At 28.2% G+C, this 21,523-nt stretch overlaps 2 protein-coding genes across 2 annotated transcripts in view; both read left to right on the forward strand.

Annotated features, from left to right (window-relative positions):
- The window catches only part of LOC107437838 (uncharacterized), a 327,128-nt gene extending 305,821 nt beyond the window's left edge, over positions 1–21,307 (forward strand). The window contains exons 16-24 of the mRNA XM_016049967.3: positions 8,830–8,931; positions 10,503–10,619; positions 12,024–12,198; positions 13,006–13,121; positions 13,252–13,345; positions 13,933–14,018; positions 15,795–15,942; positions 16,958–17,055; positions 20,507–21,307. Of these exons, the coding sequence (XP_015905453.2) occupies positions 8,830–8,931; positions 10,503–10,619; positions 12,024–12,198; positions 13,006–13,121; positions 13,252–13,345; positions 13,933–14,018; positions 15,795–15,942; positions 16,958–17,055; positions 20,507–20,650 (1,080 nt within the window). The 3' untranslated portion in view covers positions 20,651–21,307. The remainder of the gene's footprint in view (positions 1–8,829; positions 8,932–10,502; positions 10,620–12,023; positions 12,199–13,005; positions 13,122–13,251; positions 13,346–13,932; positions 14,019–15,794; positions 15,943–16,957; positions 17,056–20,506) is intronic.
- On the forward strand, positions 38–3,776 carry LOC107437865 (pre-mRNA-splicing factor 38B). Its single transcript, XM_016049996.3, has one exon. It carries the CDS (start codon positions 192–194, stop codon positions 1,320–1,322), a length of 1,131 nt encoding a protein of 376 aa, XP_015905482.1. The 5' UTR covers positions 38–191; the 3' UTR covers positions 1,323–3,776.
- Positions 21,308–21,523: the final 216 nt, after the last annotated feature.

Genomic DNA, 21,523 nt, shown 5'->3' on the forward strand with positions numbered 1-21,523 from the left:
ACTTCAAAATCGATTATGTTCGGTCTTAACTGTAACTTTACTACTAACGACTACAAACAAACTTTTTGTTGTGAATCTTTCGTTAGTTGCTTGTAATATTTTAGCTATTACTATCATACATAAATTACTATTCTAAAGAATTTTTAATGTAAATTACATTTAGTTATCACACCATAGTGTTTATAAAGAAAATGGCTCCTGGAATTGCTGACAAAAAGAATAACACTCTACCGATGTGGGGTAATGAAAAAACTATGAACTTGAATAATCTTATACTTACTAATATTCTATCGTCTCATTATTTTAAAGTAAATTTATACCAGTTAAAGACATATCATGAAGTTATTGATGAGATATATTATCAAGTTACCCATTTAGAACCGTGGGAGAAAGGCAGTCGTAAAACGTCAGGACAGACTGGCATGTGTGGTGGTGTGCGTGGAGTTGGCGCTGGTGGTATAGTTTCAACTGCTTTTTGTATACTGTACAAGCTTTTTACACTAAAATTGACACGTAAACAAGTTGTTGGACTTATAAATCATGGTGATTCACCGTACATAAGGGCACTAGGTTTTATGTATATACGATATACCCAGCCACCAAGTGACTTGTGGGATTGGTATGAGCCATATTTAGAAGATGACGAAGAAGTTGATGTGAAGGCGGGATCAGGACAAGTCATGACCATTGGTGAAATGTTAAGGCATTTCCTGTCCAAACTGGAATGGTTTTCAACTTTATTTCCTCGCATACCTGTCCCGATTCAGAAAGACTTAGAGAAGAAGCTTTCAGACTGGCGTGCTCGTACAAAGTGTAACATCACATCTAAACCACAAGATGTTACTGAAGGTGAGGTAGAGTATCAGGACGAGGAACGCCAAGTTGAGGAAAAAGTCGAGGATTACGATCGCGTCAGGGAAGGATCTTCTCGGGTTCCTCGTGAACGCGGTGATTCTCGTTATGGAATGGATTTGTCGGAAGCTATCGAACGAGAAAAAGAAAGACAGCGGCGGGAACGAGACATGCACGGATCTTCATCTCGTCAGTCACATTCTTCTTCAGACAGATATACCAGCCACAGAGCTCGAAGCAGAAGCCCAGTTGATTCAAAGCATCACAGGCGTGATGGAGAAAAACGGAGAAAAGAGAAACGCCGATCTAAAGAAAGATTAGAACATTCTAAACATAGAAGTCACAGTTCACATCATAGAAACAGTGATGATGATCGACATAGTAGGAACAAACATAGCCATAGTTCTAAGGACAATAGGTCTTATGATTTTGAAAGAAGAGATCGCTCTGGCAGCAGGAGTAGATACTAGTATATTAATATTACAAATGACAAATGATGTACAGTATACCTCAAATATCTATTTTATCTAAACATATTTTCATCTGTGACATTTTAATCATACTGTTTTTCAATGTTTATAACATTTATAAATTAAATTTGTTGACGTTATGTTTAAATCATTTTTTTGGTGCACAATGTTTCTGCGTAGTGCTATGCAGTGGTTCACAATTAACAGAAAATGGAGTGCATAAAACTGATTACATACTGTGAGAATTCTGCTTAAATAACAATGAAAAGCTAGCATTTTAAAAAACTGATAGTATAAATTATACTATCTTTATTTTCTTAGTTTATATAAGTATTAAGGTATATTTCAATGTAAAGTACATAAACACCTGTTAACCATCTTTGTTATTTATTTGTGGTCTAGCTAGGACAATTTGATATTAAGGAAGACTGAGGTACAAATTTTTTTTTTTACCCTATGGAATTGTGTATATTTCTATCAGGTTATTATATTCCTGTTAAAATTAATTTATTGTAAAGTTTAATTTTTAAGACTTATTTTTTCTCAATTTTTATTACTATGAGCCTACTCTTCTTTTTTTTTTTTAAGTAATTATTTTTTTTTACAAATTATAAATAAGGTAGAGATGTTTAAACAGCAGGGGAAAAAATCATTGAATTAAAATCATTGCCTTTTTCAATTGTTTACAACATTTTCCCTGGCTACTATGTAATTCAGTTTTATGAATAACTAGGAGTTTCGTAAATTTACGTGAATTGTGCTAATTAGTTATAAGGGTTCAAATTTCTGTTAAATATGTGCTAAATATTTAGAGGAGCAAATAAATTATTGGTTGATTTTGAATATTAAATTCACTGTTAAACCCTAATTTTGTTCTGTATTTGCATCCGAGATTAAACTAATAACTTTTAAACTTAATTTCTAACGTAAAATCAGGAGAGAAACAGCTCAATCTAAGAAGAAGAAATATATGATTTGTTTTAAATGCTCACAGCGATTTGGATAAGAAACTCACTTACATAAAAATAATTTATAAATTAACTTCAAATAAGTATTTTTGAAAAAAATATAAATATTTGTTTAATAATGCAATTTTTAATTTATACTACATTAATAAAGCTTTAAAAAAAATAATTTTTTGAAGTTTGTTTGTTTAAATAATTAATATTTAATGAAAAAAAAAGGATTTACTTGGCAATAGACTTAGAGCTAAGTTAATCCTGATCCAGTGGTATCTTTTTTATATGTCCTGGTACATTTTTAAAAAATATATAAACTATACCAACCACTTTTTTTTTTTTTCAATTGACGTAGTTTTGTGTGGTTTTTTTTTTTTTTTTTTTTTTTTTTTNTTTTTTTTTTTTTTCATTATTTATCATTGACCATTTCTGCATTGTTAATACAAAGTTGTTACCAAATAAAAATTTTGAATAAATTTATTTTAATGCTCTCAATTCACAATCATAATTTGACTTCATTTTTTCCAGTTGCTTTTTCCACTATGTCTGCATCGTTTTTCAAATTAAAATATTTTATGTTATCATTATGAGGTTCAGAATTATTTTTCTACACGTAATCACTTTTATTTCTCTCTTTGCCGCTGAAAATTTAAATTGTTTTTTCTGCAGTTATTTTTCACATTTGCATCTTTTTCCACATAATTTTTTTAAAAATATTTCTTAAATAGGATAGAATAATTGCCAACTTGTTTTGAATCGCACAATTAGGTAATAAAATTTTTTAAATTATCTGTCTGTAGAGACTTGTTGCCTTTTCAGTGATTAATGGCTAGATATTTTCTACCAAGTTATTAAATTAATGATGTTTTTAGTATACGATTATTGTGACTTTCTATTAATATTTTTTAATTGATTAATATAATTATGGCACTCAAAATTTCTTATATGTAAGCATTTTGCTCATTTTATATCCGATTTATAGAATGCAAGAATAAGGACATAATTACAGGGATAATTTTTTTGTATGTTGAGCTGTTTTTACTCGAGGTTCAGCATGAACTGAGATCTCTTTATTTGTCGTTATTATGGTATGACATGATACTGAAATATACATAATAAAATTCCACTGTCCTTTATTGTTTATTCAACAGTTGCAATATAGTCATTTTGATCTTTCAAATAGATGAATTTTGTTTTTTTAAATGAAAACTAGTTATGTTATTTAGAAAGTGGGAAAGTGTATATACTTATTCATTAAATGTTTGCAAAAATAACATCTGTATGATTTTCTGATAGCTCTCATTAGAAAGTGCTTGACAAACCCTGTGGCAGAATTTTTTCAGGCTTTCTGTAACATACTTCTCTAATACTAATATCTTTCTGAAAGATTCTTATAAAAATAACAAATATACATGTTACTAATTTATAGTAACAGAAGTGTCAACTTTAAAAATAAAAAAAATTCGGATCAAATAAAATAATTTTTTTAATTGAATATGTAATATTTTTCTTACTCTAACATTATGGCATTATTCTCAAATTTTGTAGGTGAATAACATACTTCAGTCGAACCTCTATTTAACGAAGTCGTTAAATCCCGATAATAAGTTCGTTCTATGGAAAATTCGTTCAATAGAAAATCACCTTTTGAAATACTTAAACACAAAACAGGCTTTAAATTCATAAACACTAGGCATAATTAAAAAATCAATGGATGCGCCATTAACTTGTAAACTAGTATCTACTATTCATTTTATAACTCTTAACCATAAAAGAAATCTGCACGATAGCAAGAATAGAGCAAAAACATTATATATTGCTACATACACTATCATGCTACTTACATTTTCAGCTAAAAAAAAAGCTAAATTTATGCATAAAATTATAGTTGCATTTATTGTAAAAGTAATTTTAAACATGCATTACCACATGTGTTATTAAGTTTAATTGCTACTGATAAAATCCGTTCATTTGGTCTGAGTTTTTCATTTGAAATGCAAACAAAAAGGGGAAAGGGACTCTACTGCTTTCTCTAAAATAACTTTTAGAGGAAGCAGTGGCTTCGAAAATTAATTCAAGATCATTTCCCCCATAAAATGAGTTAACAAGTTTGAAATGTTCAGCAATATTTTGGAAAATAAGGAAAGTGGATCTCAAAGAAAAATTCGTTAAATAGGAAATTTACTTCGCTATTTGGAAGCTATTTTACGAAGAAATTTCCAGAATTTTCTTGGTTCCTCGAAAAAATTTGCAAAATGGAAGTTCGTAAAATAGAAGTCCGACTGTAATTCCTTTTCCACATTTTGTACTTCATCATCACAGTACAAAATAATAAAATCCGTAGTAGTAGTAACTACCGAAAAAAGATCGACGACAGAATTACGCGAATCAGACTCTTCGAAAAGAGGTTAGTAAAATGCATGTTTTCATTTCGGAATTTAGTTGTAATGAATAATGTATTAAAAAATATCGCATTTAAAGTATTGGATTATAAAAGCTATGTGGAAATCAATAGTAATAGCAGCATTCCACTCCAAAGCGCGGCAAAGGCATCTAATTTGCATAATTCTGAAGAAAAGATAAAATCTTTCAAAAATTTCTGCAGAAAAGAAAAATAAATAAAAAAAATTTCCAAATGAAAAATCTTTCTGCAAGAACTGTGTTAGGTTCTGTGACAATGTCGCGATTCTGCCACGGGGATAACAAATAAGTTTATTAAATTTTTTTTACTTATTACTCATATAGTAAGGCAATCATCTCACTTTATGTTGTATTGTAGTTAAGAATATGGTGCTAAAATAATTAACTACAACAAAAATTGACTATATGGAATATGCAAAAGTTATCAAATTCTAAATGGAGAGCTATTCTATTTGTGACCCAAAAGCTTTAGTTTATTGAAAAATTATTATTAAAATGTATTTTTTTTTTATATATATATATGTTTTAATAATGATCCGACATGTTCGATAAGAAAATGTCTGAAAAAAGCAAGTGTCTGATTTATATTTTGAAAAAAACAAAATTTTAGGTTCATCAATTTTATTTGCTTTCCAAAATTTCCATTCCATTTAATTCCTCATAATCAGGCTTTTACTGTATTTTCAATAACATGTTCGTTCAATTGCACAAGTACAAAAAGTTTTAAAATAATTTTCTTATTAAAGATAGATTTTATGGCTTCATATATTTAAATGAGTTTTCACTTTCCTTATCAATATCTAGTATAAAATTCAGAAGATGGACTCTGCTGGATTTTGCCAGTTTTTTTTTTTTTTTCTCATCTACTGGTTTAATTAAAATTCTCCTAGTTTTTCTACATTTTAGAAAATTCCCTAAAATTGAATAAGTTTCCTCAATGAAAGAATGACTAGCGAAAAAGAGATTTAAATGATACTCAAAAAATACCATCGTAAAAAAAAAGCATTTTAAAATTTAAAAAAAAAATGAATTTCTTTATTTTACATTAATTTATCTTTAAAAAATATTTAAATTCTATTAGCGCTACTAAAGTACCTAGCTTCAAAATTTCAAAGCTAGTTTTAATGTACTGAAAATATAGAGTCCTAATTTGCCTTAGACCTTATACCCCTTGCCTTATTCCTTCATGAATCTAGCACACAAACAATATATTTGTGATCTGATTATTTCAGTAAAAATATTTAAAATGAAAAGAATGTGCCTCTGTGTTCTGTGCCTTATTAAATAGTAAGTTAAAAATATGAGTTTTATGCCTTAAAGTCACCTGCTGTCATATTTAAGTTGATGATTTATGTGGCTATTACATACACGTCTTCAGTTGTTATTCTTAGGATATAGTTTGTGAATTATCTGATTTTGCATTAACTGTTACCTTAGGAATATACTGGTTTACAGAAAGCTACATTTTCTGCTCAAAATATAAATCTGTGAAATATTTTTTAATTATAATCGAACAAATATTATTAGTATTAATAGCATCCTCTTGCAAGTATATGGATAAGCTTAATTTAAAAGGTGTTTATTATATGACGTGATTAAAGTATTTTTCATACTATGTTTTAGAACTGTTATCATCGTCTATTATAACTTTTAGCAGGTTTTTATTATCCATTGCCTTTAATTATTTTAAATAATAATCGGTTTGAAAACAAACATAAGTAATGTTTTAATATTTTGTGTATATAAACATTTGGTTGACTTATTAAATTTTTCGAATTAGAAAATGTTTTTCACTGTATTAAACTAATTTCCTTCTTATCATTTGTTGTTTACAAATATAACTTAAATATGGAAATAATTCTTCTTTGACAAAAATTGTTTTGTAAGAGAAATGGTAATTTATGAAATTAATGTATGATTTGTTTTACTAAAAGTTATTTATTTAAATAAATAGTCCTTACTTTCCAAACTAAATTGTTTTATTTTATTCCTATTAACTTACATTATATTACTATTAGAGCAACCTAGTAAGAAAACTTGTTCTCTTATCCAAAAAAGTAAAAACTCTAAATACAATTATTTTATTCTGGAAAAAAAATATGTGCCTAATAAAGCTTCTATTTTCTTTTTTTTTAAAAAGTGAATTTTTTTTTTTAAATGTTGTGTGGTAGCTAACTTAAGAAAATACATTTATGATGTTACCTTATACGTGTGCTATCTCTCCTTTTATAACAGGACTTGGCATCGCTGCACTAGGAAAAGTCTGACCTTGATCAGTTTAATCTACTTAATCATGGTGACATTGTCACAAAACATTGCAGAAAGTTTTTTATTTGGGAAGTAAAAAAGTTTTTTTTTTCTTTTTATCTGTAGAAGTTTTAGAATTTTCTTTTCTGCAGAAGTTTTTTATTTGGGAAGCAGAAAAGTTTTTTTCTTTTTATATGTAGAGGTTTTAGAATTTTCTTTCCTGCAGAACTTTTTTTTTTCCTTATTGCAGAATTGTTTCAAAAAATGCTTCCTCGCATATAGGAGATGAAAGAAACGCTCCTGATTTTTTTTTTTTTCCACTTTCCTTTGAGAATAAAGAAATTCTGCAATGACTGGCTTTAGCTCTAATTTCAGATTGATAAAAAAGTAATTTCCAAATCCCAAAAATTTTCAAAAATGTTAACTATGCAAATATTCTTTAGAGCAGGAGAATATCGCCAATATATTAGAATATGTATATTAAAACAAAATTCTAACATTTATAATTAAATAAATTATATACTGTTCGATTCAATACATGAAGGCTTTTTTCTGTAAACTGAAAACGCTCTGTTACTTTAAATTAGTGACATATATTTGCTACTATTAAAAATGTCTCTCACAAAGTTTAGTACTCGAGAGAATTGTCACAGAAAAATCGAAAAAATTCTGCCACAGGGACCAAGGCTTAGTAAAAAATTACAAATAATTAATTATTTTAATAAAATGATTAAAAACTGCATGCCTTTTTTTTTTTGGAAATACCTTAAGAACCTTACATTGGCTTACAAAATAATTATGTAATTATCCTCATTATATTAAGGCAGATTTCACATGTATTAAAGAAATATTAAAATGGGATCGATTGACACCTTTTAAACTTAGTAGAATTTTAAGTTTTATACTAATTAGAGTTTTATAGAAAAACATGTCATGTGACAATTTACTAAATCTTGTGAAAATCAGTTTTTGAATGTATAAAGACAAAAGGAAGATTGTTAGAAAATATATTTTCAGTTGAAAATTACCTTATTTAAAGACTTGACAGTATTTTATATAAAACACTTGGATCTGACTGTAACATTTTTTGAAGATTAGGAAATATCACTTGATATGCTCGTCTGCTAATTTTAATTTTCAGCATGATATACATTTATAAGAATATGAATGTTTCCTTACTTACCTTAGAAAATTACCTTATTTAAAGACCTTGACAGTATTTTATATAAAACACTTGGATCTGACTGTAACATTTTTTGAAGATTAGGAAATATCACTTGATATGCTCGTCTGCTAATTTTAATTTTCAGCATGATATACATTTATAAGAATATGAATGTTTCCGACATAATGTATGTGCTCTCAAAGATTACAATTTCTTAGGTAGTAGGTATTCTTCAATGTTATTCTTAAGTGTTCTTTGATGTAAACAAGCTTGCTTTTTTCCATTTTTTATTTTTCAATTTAATAAAGCAATAAGTAAAGTTTTGTGAACTGGGAGACTTATAGGCTATCAAAGCAGCATTGATATGTATGTAAATTTGATGCCATATCTATTATAAGATATTTGGACTTCTAACTCTTTTTCTATGCCGATATTGCTTTTTGTTTCACAAAAGTCATTTATTTAAATAAAATAAAATGGATTTTGCACAAAAACATAAAAAAACCTTATCTATTGATTAACTGTTTGCACAAATGTAACTTCATTAAATACTATCCACTTTAAATTAATAACCCAACATACGTTGTTTTGAGTTAGTATTTAGAATAGTAAATAAAGCCTGATGAAAATTTTTGAATTTGTGTAATTTGTTGCCGTAAAATTATCTGAATAATTTATTTTTTATCTGAATAATCTGATTTTTAAATTTTGTTAGGTCACTTATGCATTCTGCAAAGAGTTTTTGAGCTTAATTCTACAGAAAATGTCTGGTGATGAAATAGATACCACTGAAGTCCTTGTTAAACTATTCCAAAAGGTGATTTTTTATTATTCATGAGTGATATATGCATTTGTCGGAAATTACGATTAATGAAATTATTTTTCCTGCTAATTTTGTTTCAAAATCTTATTTGTTGTAAGCTTGTGTTTATGCTGTGATCATTTCTTTGTTGTATCTTGTAACATGTTAGAGGAAAAAAGAAAACAGCTATCTCGCTAGAAAATACCAAGATCAATTTATTTGAAAACATTCAAATGAAACAATCTTTACAAAGGATTTTAAATAGCTTTTAGCCTAAATACCAGCTACCCAAACTCACATTACTCCTTCATCACTGGGAAACAACTTGGACGGTGAGTATTTTATAAATAAAAAGGACTTTTACATTAAATTTTTTAAAGTCAAGAATCAGCTTATTCTTACAAACATCTTTCATGCAATTTTCTCTCCCAGTTCTACCTTTTTGACATGTATGCCGACGTCACATCAACTTTGTGTATTCTTTGAGCTAGCAAAAAAAAAGAGGGAAAGCAGTTGAGATATATTTTTTATTCATTTTATAGTCGTTGAACAGCCGACCCAATTTTTGGGTTTACGACTACTAATGTTCAACTCCGTAGGCTTGTAATTTTGAACCCGATCTAGAAGACAAGGGAACTCTTGGATCAAGTATTGAGAAAAATTTGCCTTTGTAGAGGACTTTTTGATCAAATTAACCTGCATTTGCTTCACATGACGAGGAAAACCTCCCACGGTTTGCCTCCCCATGATCCGTCTACCACTGAGGATATTTTACGTCAGCACTGTGGTCGGTGCAAGCCGGATTCAGAATTCATATCGGTCAGATTCAAACCCGGTTTACCTCATTGGAAGGTGAATGCTCTATCTCCTGAGTCATCACGGCTTAGTTATTTATATTAAAGAATAAATATCATTATAACTAAAAATGACCCTGCAGTAGATTCGAAAAGGAATAACAGAAGATAGAAGAGCCCGACATTGTGAGATAAATTATATTAATTTTAAGATCAATAATATTAGTCATATAAATGATATCATTGAGTATACATTTATAAATAACTTTTACTTTATTCTAAGAAAAATACAACTGTTAGCTTTTTTAAATTAAAGTTTAACTAATTGTGATTAGGAAGTAAAATTATTTTTTGCATAATTCAATAAAGTTGAAAAGTAATTTTTAATTTAAAAAACTGAATAAGTTACTTTATTGAATACATTTGAAATTTTACATAAAATATTTTCATGGTGGCTAATAAAATCAAGAATAAAGTTCCTTGTCAAAAACTAGTTATTTTATCATGATTGGGTAGAGTTTTTGAAAATGTTTTAGCATTTTGGTAATTTCATAACTTTCAAGAATCGGAAAAAGATTTTATTATTTTTTGATAGTGCTTAAAAATATTAAGTGCTTAAAAAATGCTTATTTTCTATTGAAAATTTTGGTTGTACACCATGTTATTCATAAGCTTTTGTTTACTGTGTACTTTTCTTAATTTCACTTCATTTCTTGTTCTTGCATTTCAATGATGAATAGTTTTTTTAATTGCTATTTATGTTACTAATGTTACTTTTTTTTTTTTTTATAGAGCTCCAAAGCTCATGCGTTGACTCAAGCTTATCATCGTTACACATTAAATTATATAAATGCCCTTAACTACTTAGAAACTTTGAGGAGGCAAGTTGAGTTTAATGAATTCGAGAAGGTTTGTTTCTCTTCATGTATTTTATTTAACGAAGTTGATTGAAATATGTTTATAACTGCCATATATTTGATTTTTCTTTAGATTGTATGTTTTCTCTGTTTCCTTTCATCTTATTCTTAAATCGAAAGCATTTCCAGTCTTTATATAATTTAGAAAATTTCCTAAAATTGTGAACATTTCTGAAAAAATTTCATAGCAAAATAAATTTGTAACTCAGTTTATCGCTTGATTTAAAATTTAAGTAACTAATATTAGTGAATGATAAATTATCTTATTGATTTTTGATAAAAATAACAGTGTTTTTTAGGTTAATATAGTTAATAGTATTCTCTTTAAATCTAATAGTTTAGCTGCCAAAAGTTACTTCGTAAACTTATTATAAATAAATTATTACCACTTTTTTTTGTTGAAAATTTTATAATGAAATATTTTTTTTATTTTGCTTTTCATTCAAAAATATTTTTTAATTAATATTTATTTAATGAAATGTACAATCTGTGTTTTACAAAAATATGTTAATACCATCTAAGGAAGAAAATTAAATATCCTCTTTTTTTAATAATTGCAAATATAATAGCTAAATTAATTCTACGTACTCGCTGACCGAACTTTAAATTCCCTAAGAATGGAATATTTTATGCATTGCATGCACAATAGTTTGGTCGTAATTTTTATTAAGGTATAATTATTTTTTCCCTTGTGAATTTGAAGCTACATATATTTATTTTCTTCTTTTCTTACTTTATTGTCAATCATAGTATCATGATATGGATTGAGAAAATCTCGTACTCTCATAATTTGTTTGTGCAATTTAAGATTTATATTTTATTTAAGAAATTGAAAAATATGCACAAAGAAAAGTTTTGTTCTTTTTGTGGCAGTCGCTTACTGCTTTGAAGAATGCTTACAGGTTTGAAGAATAATATAGAAATCATATTTATGAATTGAAAATGTGATTAACTGATTAAAAAACTTGTCAATCACTCTAAAACTGTTAGTTATTAACTGATTCTTCCCTCAAGAAATGTATTGATTGTCATTTAATTTTAAATTCTGAGTTGGATAAAGTCACTAATACTAGAATTGATAAACAAAAATTTAGCATGAGAAATATTCAAGTCTTAAAGTTAAAAAGAAATTAAGGAATTAATTTTCATTTTCCGGGAAACTAAAGAAAAACTAAAACTAAACTAAAGAAAAACCTGTGATTATAAGATTATAATTTGGGTTACTACCATAAGGCATTGGAATGAATTACCTGCAGATTTTTTATTTTTGAAAGCTTTCCTTATTTCTTTATAAAGACATTTCCAATTATCATGCTATTGTACTTAAGTAGTTTTTGTTCATTTACTACAATGTATTATATTTATTGCATTTAATTAGTTTTTTTTTTTTTTTTAGTGGTGCTCCAGAGATGTGAGGTGTAAAAAACTGCAGTTGACAGATCTGCTGGTTTCACCAGTTCAGCATGTAATGCGTGTGCCATTAATTTTAAAAGAAATTGAGATGCGCACTGAAAACCGAGATGAAAAAAGGCAAATACTTAATATTATTGAGGCTGAAGAAAATTCTCTCAGTAAGACCTTATTCTCATTCATTCAAAAATGTTTGTTTTCATCACATTGAATTTTTTTTCAACAACTTTACTTTTACACAAGGTAACGAGGAAAAATTAGGAAATTTAATCAATTGGTAAAATGTGGAGGAATTTAATTAAGGTACCCCAAATGTCGAGAGAAATGCATTAATTAGAGTTATTTTAAAAAACCTGTTTGTGGATTTTTTAAGTGTTTTGCAACATAATTTCTGAATAAAAATATGGCGTAACTGAAAAATTAATAATAACATTGATGTCAGGTTCATGAAAGGATAATTAGGTTTTATTTATTATATCCCACACAAATGAAGTATTTTCTCTTCCTATGAAACTTATGGGGAGTAAAACCAGTTCTTGACGTGTGAAAGCTGCGCTTAGATGTTCGTTTGAAAACTCTGCATGAGACAGATTAAGCAACATTGCTAAACCTACTCGCTTGCAGCTTTTTGAAAGACTAAAAGGGAATGATATATTAAATATAACATATCGAATGACAGAATTTAGTACAAACAATGTGGTCATTTGAGTTGAGGAATTAAGATTTAGGTCAGGTTATAAGATTTTTACATGTTATTAGATTTTTAAGATTGCTTTGGTCAAATGGTGTCTTTAGAAGGAGAAAAAAAATGTCTCGAACTTTTCGGATTTTTAGGTTATAAAAAAAGTTTTGAATTTCGCTAAAATAATGGCGTAAACAAGCCGTAATTTTTTATGTATCATTGAGACTGGTATTTGTAGACCCTTAAACAAGATGAAGACTATTATTATTGTTTTGTTTATTTTTAGGGGAATTGGATGACAAGATGAAATGGTTGAAGAATTTTGAACGACTTCTTGAAATCCAGAGAAGTATAGTTTGGCCTTCTGTCAATGAGTTAGATCCTAAAGCTTTTATTCCTGATGTAAGTAAAATTTTTTTATTTTGATTTAATGGCTTCCTGAAAACCTTGTTTCAGTGTAAATGTTTCTTTGTTAAATTTAATAGTTGTACAATATATACCTTTAAATATATATAATGTATATACTTTTTAGTTTCTCAAAACACCTTTAGCCAAACAGCCTTGTGAAAGACTCATAGTTAGCCCAAGGCGACAAATTGTTCTTGAAGGAGCTCTTCAACTGTTAGGTTAGTTGCATTCTCTTGTCCAATAAAAGCTGGGTTTTTTTTTTTTTTTTTTTTTTGTTTTTTTTTTGTAGAACTGATACTTAGGTAGTTCTACTAACTTGGCAGGAGTTACATAAAAATATATTGGTATGAAAATTTAATTATATTTAGGACTGGAGCAACCTTTTATATTATGTAGAAATGGGGTGACACTAAAGAATATTAATAATAAAATTAAATGAAGTAAAAATGATTAGCAGTGAAGCAACTACTTACTAGTTGTTGGATAATAGTTATATAGTCTCAAGTAAGTAAGCTTCAAGCACCCTTGGGCTCTTGTGAAATCAATCATATATCATGCCCAGGCTCCAGTCCTTGACAATAGACCTTTTTACTTCCTAATGAGTTATTCCTAATATCTTGAGCTCACTGAAACAGTTAAGCATAAAATAATAGGATTAAAAAGTTTCATTCTGTTGTTATATTTTAGAAAAATTTAAATCATTTTCGGTTTAATCTTTATGTTTTTTATAATGTATTAGACTTCATGTGCTGTCCCATTTATTCTAATAATTAATGCAGTAAGTTTAAAATTGCTTCTCTTTCAGATAGTGGTAAACCTTCTGAAGCATTTGTCTTACTTTTTGATGACATGTTGCTAATAACTAGAAGGAAAAAAGGACTTCATAAAAAGGTGAATAATAATTGACAAAATACTATGTACATTGTCAACTGCTTTAAATATACATTTTTAGAATTCTTGTATATAGTGCAGCCCCAAATTTACGTTTTTTCTCCAGACTAGGATTAAAAAATGCACAAAGCAGGAAAACGTTAAATTGGGGTAAAAAAAATATATAAGCATATTTTTCAAAAATTGACGCTTACAAGATAAACCATTAGAAAAAATTTTTTTAATGTTTACTTGTTTTTTTATATTATTTCAACAATATCCCAAACAATACTTAATATTTGCTTTTTGGTTTAGGAAAACAAATAAATATTGTTTAGGATAACATTTTGCTACTAGCAAATAAATATTGTTTTGAAATTTCTAGACTTTGAAACTCTTGATCAATTGTGGATATATACTCTGACGTGTTTATATGCAGATCTCAAAATTATTGGTAATCTGTTAGTTTGCGACCACTAAAATTTGATTTGTACTAACCATAAACTTGAACTGCCATAATATTTATGACTGAGAAGCATGCCAAGTTTTTTGATAATACCGTAGCAATTTTTATTAAAGAGACCCTCACATAATAAGTGCATATTCACCTACCATGATGTGTTGGTAGCAAGTAGGCACAATGAAAAAAAATCCTAAAAATATAGCAAAAAGAAATGTAAGAAAGTTATGGGTCCATTAAGTATAGTCCAGTCCCCTAGATTTAAAAAATACATGACATTCTTAATGCATATTTTTCGAATTCCTATAAAAAAAAATGTGAAAGAGATTGCATTTTAGAAGTCAAATTAAAAAGAGTGAAGTAGGGATTAAACGTATCAAAAGTCAGTTCATTTGACTTGTAATGGAGTAGATTCCATTAGGATATTTCTGTATCATTACCTTTTCAAGTCAACTATAATCAAAAAGGCATCATGGGGTTTTTTTTGCTTGCAAAAAGTTTTTAAAAAAATGCATAATGGTTTGCCCAGGTATGGCTCTGAGTTATAACCTTCAAGTTGATCCCTTACAACTGCATAGCTGCCAAATCTCCTGTTTTTTTAATGAAGACTCTTGTATTTTACGACTATCTTCTGTTTACCTGTATATTCTCAAATTTCTCCGTATTTGTTGAAGAAATTTTTTTAAAAAATGGTGATAAAATATCAACTGATAGCAAAAATACTTCTCTTATTCCTCAACAGATGGTGCTAATATGAGTTCTGAAGTATGTTGAGTGTTAATTGTTTAAGTCGAGCCATGATGGCTCAGGGGATAGAGCATTCGTCTTCCAATGAGGTAAACCCAGGTTCGATACGCATTCCGCCCGGCTTGCACCGACCACAGTGCTGATATGAAATATCCTCGGTGATAGAAGGATCCTGGGTTAGAGTCCCTTTGCCATCAGGCTAACAGTGGGAGGTTCTCGTGGTTTCCCTCTCCATGTAACACAAATGCGGGTTAGTTCCATTTAAAAGTCGTCCTCCACAAAGGAAAATTTCTCCCAATACTTGACCCAGGAGGAGTTCCCTTTTCTTCTAGATTTGGTTCAAAATTACAAGGCTACTAATTTGAACACGAGTAGTCGTGAACCCAAAATTGGGTCGGTTAGTAAAATCTCTGTTATTTTATTTCTCCAATGTTGGCAGGTATGCAACTGAAATTCAATGGAACCACTACAAAAATCTTGAAGGATGAAAGATGACTATGCACTCTACTGTAGAAACCACATCCATATTTGGAATTTCTGTTTTAGACATAAATAGTTGTAGTTTGTCATTTTTGTATTCTATATTTCAGAAATCATCTATTACTGAAAACTGGGCATCAACATGCAGTAATAAATCACCTTCTGTGCATGAACCTGGCTGTAAATACATTGTATATAAGCAACCGCTATCATTAGATCGATTTTTCATACATGATGTGAATGCACAAGATGGAACAGGTTAGTTGTTTTGATTTTTCAGCCTGTCTCTTAAATTATGTTATATTGCTTTGGGGAAACCACATTTTCAAATAGGCTTATACAGTATCTAAAGAAGCAGTGCAGTAATTTTATAAAAATAAAGCATTGAAAGGTTTTTGTTGTTTGATTCTTTTTCTTGATTCTGATGTTTTTATAGACATTATTTAATATTGTCTTTAAATAAAAAAATTTAATAGTAAAACTTCATTGTATTTGAAATAGTAAGTTATTCTAAGCAAGAAATAACTTTTTTTAAAGAATTAATTTATAATAACTGGAAAATTATATATTTCATGAATGACTATCCTGGTTGCAGAATTATCTCCATAAATCCGAATTTGTAGCAACAGAAAAGAAATTATTATTGTAAAAATTCAGTTTACTCCAACGTACGTGTATCAAATTTTTCAAGTATGAGGTCATTAAAAATTATACATAAAAAGTTTATGTTTAAATTTAAGTTGAATTTTTTACAATCTTGCTAAAAAATGGAATAAATCGTTATACAATTAAACCTATAATCAAGTAACAAAAACAATTGCTTTTTGTTCTTTGTAGTAGTCTATCAATTTAGGTTGTTTTTTTTTTTAATTTTTATTCAAAACAAGTTTAAAAATTTTTCAAAAACGAACCTCAAAAATTTTACTCCTTTTGTTTGTTTGCTTTTCAAAAAAAAAAATTTAAAAAAACTTGGAAGAAAAAGAATTTGCAGCATTCACTGCCATGCTGGAAAATTGTTGCTACCAGTATGACGATTAAAACTAGTATGAGACACTTTGCTCACTGTTCTTTTTTGTATAACCTTCTTCTTATAATAGTCTTTTTTTGTACATCTAATTATCCGACTAATTATTATCAATTAATTTATTTCAGATTATAATTTTAGTAGATTATTGAATTAAATAACTTGCTTGCATTCATTTTATATCTTGTTTTTTAGCATTCTTATTAATTAAGGCCATGTTCTTTTAATAAGTTGGGTTATTTATTTCAGCTAACAGTTTAAAAAATGCTTTTGTTCTGGTATGTTTGAATAGATTTCAACAGATAGTCACAGTTCATACATTCCAAGCACCAAATGAAACGACGAAGGTAAAATTAGATTCTTCTATTAATCAAATGTTTTTGTTCCATTACACTTTTATTTGTGGTAAATCTTTATTTTATTTTACTTTAAAAGTTTCTATTGATTTTCTTAAATTGTTATGTATTCTGATTGTAGCTTTGTTCAGTTACAAATTATTACTTTAGCATGTGATATATACAAATATTAAAACAATAATGCATTTTAATTTCTTATTTTGAAAAAGATTTCTGGGAAGCATTTAGTCACTCTACATTTGGTATACCTTTGAAAAAAATCTACTAAATTTACTGGTTAAATTTTCTTGTCATTTTTTTTAAAATCCAATTCTGAGTTTAGGACTTACAATTGTTCAACTCCTGAATCAAGCATTGCACAGTGGGCCAGCATCCAAAGTTTCGTGGCCAACATTAGTATTTCGATAAAATTTGTTTCAAAATTTGAGGGGTTTTATGTGCAGGTAAATTGAATTCATAGTTGAAATTTTGAAATACTTGAAAAATACCAACAAAAAGAAAAAATGGCGGCTGAAATATAGCGAGCAAAAATTTAAAAAATAATATAGTGCGTTTGAATATTTAAATGTAGCAATAAAAATATAATAATTTCCTTAATTTCGTATTAGAAATGAAAAGCAAATTATATTTCCGAAGCAATATTAAAAAATAATGCGAAAACTTGAAGAAAAAAACATAACTTTTGTTTTTTGGTATATTTAGTCCACCTTTGCAATACGGGCAAAAGGGAACAGGTTTTTTCGAAAAAAGAAATATCAAAGAAGATGACAAAAAAAAGTTTATCTAATTACCTCGTGAAACTTTTTTCGAAAGTCATTCAAACATTAAAAAATGTCAAATGATAAGATATAAACTATAGTTTGTCAAGAGCATTAACTAATCCAATAAATTGAAAAATTGTACTATAATTTAACACTAATTACTCTGATAAAAATGTAACAGTAAGGTGAAATTCCTATATATATTTCTAAAATAAAAATGTAAAAGTTACATTTAAAAAAAAAAAATTTACATATTTTTCATTACTACATTGTACTCTCGTCGGTCCAAAAAGTAAATGTTTGGAATGATTATGAATACTTAATTTGGGCTATATTAAAACTGCCTACACATATTTTAGTTGAAAATTTAATTTTGACTTTTGGCTAAAGATCATGGTCTTCTGGCCCACAGTACATTGGGACAAACTAGCCTCTGTGGAGAACTTTTTGATGAAACTAACCAGCATTTGTGTTACATGGAAAAGAAATCCGCAAAAATCTCCCGTAGTTTAACTTGACAGCAAGGAGATTCTAACCCATGGTCTATCCACCACTGAGGATATTTCATGTCAGCAATGTAGTCACTGCTGAATTTTTATCAACCAGTCAACGCTGGGATTTGAACCTGGATTACCTCATTGAGAGACGAGTGCTGTATCCCATGAATAATCTGCTATAACTCATAAGTTTTTAAGAGTTAAAATATTACCAACTTATATACACACCACCCAACCGTGGTCCAGCACCTAGCTCCATTTTTCAAGTGTCTGGTCATTTAACAGGAATGCCACATAATAAACTTACCAATTGAATAATTCACAGGTGTAAAACTCAAGAAATATTTATTAAGATGAATATCTTTTATCTTTCATATATCTCTTTTCGGGTGCATAGCATTTTTTAAAAAGTGCTTAAAGGTGTTTATTTTCTTTTTTAAGAAGTGCTTAATTTTCACTTTTCCAAAATGCGATATTTTTTTCTTTACCATGTTGATTTCCACCACGAATTATACAAAAAGACATTGTTCTTTTCAACACTTTCGCAATTATTTCAAACCCAATCTATTTCGGCATGCCGTTGGTCCGTAGTGTATGAAAACACCATTTGTTTTACATGTTTGATGAAATACTTGAAGGTCCGCATGTATATATATACTGATCTGGATTCAGTGGAAAGGGTATTTCCCCCTTCATGTGCAACTGTGCTGCATCATTTTCCGCCCTCTGGAATCAAACAGAAAAATCTCTCAAATTTCAGCAGAGTACGGGAACCAACTAAAAATTGTCAAATTTTTTTTTCTCTAATAGCGATAGAAAATTTTATTTCTCTTGGTAATTTCATCACTGGTAACGTGCCATCATCCTCGTCACTGGCAATCAAATAAAACCATCAATTGTCAAAAACTTGCCAACCCTGTCTAATTATGATATTTTTTTAAGTGCTTAAAAAAATTTGAGTGTTTGAAAAGTGCTTATTTTTTGTTGAAAAATTTGGCTACGCTATTATGTCCTTGCCATTCACTCTGCCTCACGAACAGCAGTCTTTGACATTCCATTGTCATTATAAACAGTCTTCCATTGCTAACTTCCATTGCATTGCTTGCTAACTGATAAATTGTGTTACAATATTTAAAGAATAATTTAAAATAAATTGATTTTTATGACAGATTTATTACAGGGAGCTTAATTAGTCAGTTAGCTTCTCAAATCATTTCTTTACTATATGTTTAACCTATTTTTCAGATGTTGTCATCCAAATTAAGGGTGGAAAATATTTTTAGAACAAAACATTTTTGATGGAAAAAAAATTTATTTTTAATTGCTAAGTGTATTTAGTGAAAATGTCCTTTTATTACTTCTGCCTTTTTTATTATGTTAGCTTTTTTTCTCTTTAATTATGTGTGAAATCTTGTTATCCAACAACTGGTGAAACTAAAAAATGGGTATGTTATAAATTTAAAATATATTTTTTTCCAGACAATAGTAACAAATTTTTTTTTTCTTTCTCTTATATTTGTGAAAAGCATTTCTTTCCTGTTCAGGTTTTAATTTAATACAGGTTTTCACATAAATTATTTTTTTAGGTTAATCATCTAAATCTTGCCATCCAAATTCAGGAAAAAATTATTTTTCATCTATCGTTCCTCTAGAAATTCATTTTTAAAAAATAATTTTTATTTTAATTGTCCATATATTATCATCCAAATTCAGCAAAAAAAAGCTCTATTTTTTTTTTTTTTTTTTTTTTTTTCAAAAAAATATTTGATGATTTAAAATAATTACCTTTTTATTTATACAGCATTGTTTTATTTTTACATAATTTACAAGATACTTTTACTGATCTTTAAAATTAATGTTTCTCCAGTATACTTATATTTTTCTTGTGTCAAAATTATTTCGCAGTTGCCCAAAAGAAGAAAAACATAATTATTGGTGTAACTTATTTTCTTTTTGAATATAAAATATTACTGAAAATACCTATGCCTACTATTTCTGAAAATTTAAAATAAACTAATTTGTAGTCCTTATGTGTCCTCTGCTTTTCCCGCATTTTTACTTATGACTTTGTACAATTTTTTTACAAATTTTCAAGCATATGAGCAAAATTATGCAACTGTTTATAATATTTCACATTTAACAAATTGTACCAGAAATAATTTAATTTTTCAATTTATTTTATAGGCTTTGTGGTTGTCAAAATTACGCGATACAATGGACCGATGGAAGCGAACTTTGCAAAATACAGTATTCCGAAATCAAAGAGCTACTTCAAATACTTCATCTAGTACAGTACAGGCACAAGACAGTGTTACAACTGTAAAATAGCAACGACTGGTTGATGGTAGGCACCTGACCTATCTTGCATTCTCTAAAAGTTAAAATTACTTTTAACTATGATAACTATTTTCAACTAAGCTGTACACTGTGCTGTTGCCATAAGTGCCAAAGATCTTTCTACAATGCTATTTTTGTAAAGATCATGACAATTCGCATTTTGAGCATGAGCATGTACACGCATCTAGTCAGAGTTTAGGTATTTTACTGTGATTATCAACAATGTTGGAGAGCTTTATGATAGACATATGAAATGTTTAGTGCAATTTGAATTAATATCTGAGTAAATGCAGGGTGATCAAAAAGTCTTACATTTTAGAAAAAAGTAGTAGACCTTAAGTAGACTGATTTCCATCTCCAATTAAAGAAAAATTCGGTGTGAATGTGTCTAAATCTGTCATAATAAATTCTGAAAAGTTTCTGATTTCAAATGTTTAGTCTTAATCGAATGTTGTAGTGTATTTTCAAATCATGATAAACAATTGAGCTCTCCTCTTTAAACTTATCTTATGTGGCAAATATATTGTTTACTCAAGATTTCATGTAGACTTTTCATTGGTGCATGCTGTACAGGGAGAAATTGGGACTTTTCCTTGAAAGCTAAATTAAAAATTAGAAATAAAGTTTGCTTTTGTTGAGAAAAAAAAATTAATCACTTGTTAAACTGAATCAAATTTAGGAAGCATTAGAATCAACATGTTTCAATTTATCAGGTCAAAATTGTTTTTTGAAACGTGTTTTTGTTTTTATATCTTTTGAATATGATGCTAACACATGTTATTTTGGTTATGTCTGTTGTACTAGTTTAGAGCAATAGGTTAAACATTTCACAAAAGAGATTTTGCCTGTAAGTTTAAAAAAAAA

Source organism: Parasteatoda tepidariorum, chromosome 4, assembly GCF_043381705.1.
Source record: "Parasteatoda tepidariorum isolate YZ-2023 chromosome 4, CAS_Ptep_4.0, whole genome shotgun sequence".
Taxonomy (NCBI): Eukaryota; Metazoa; Arthropoda; class Arachnida; order Araneae; family Theridiidae; genus Parasteatoda; species Parasteatoda tepidariorum.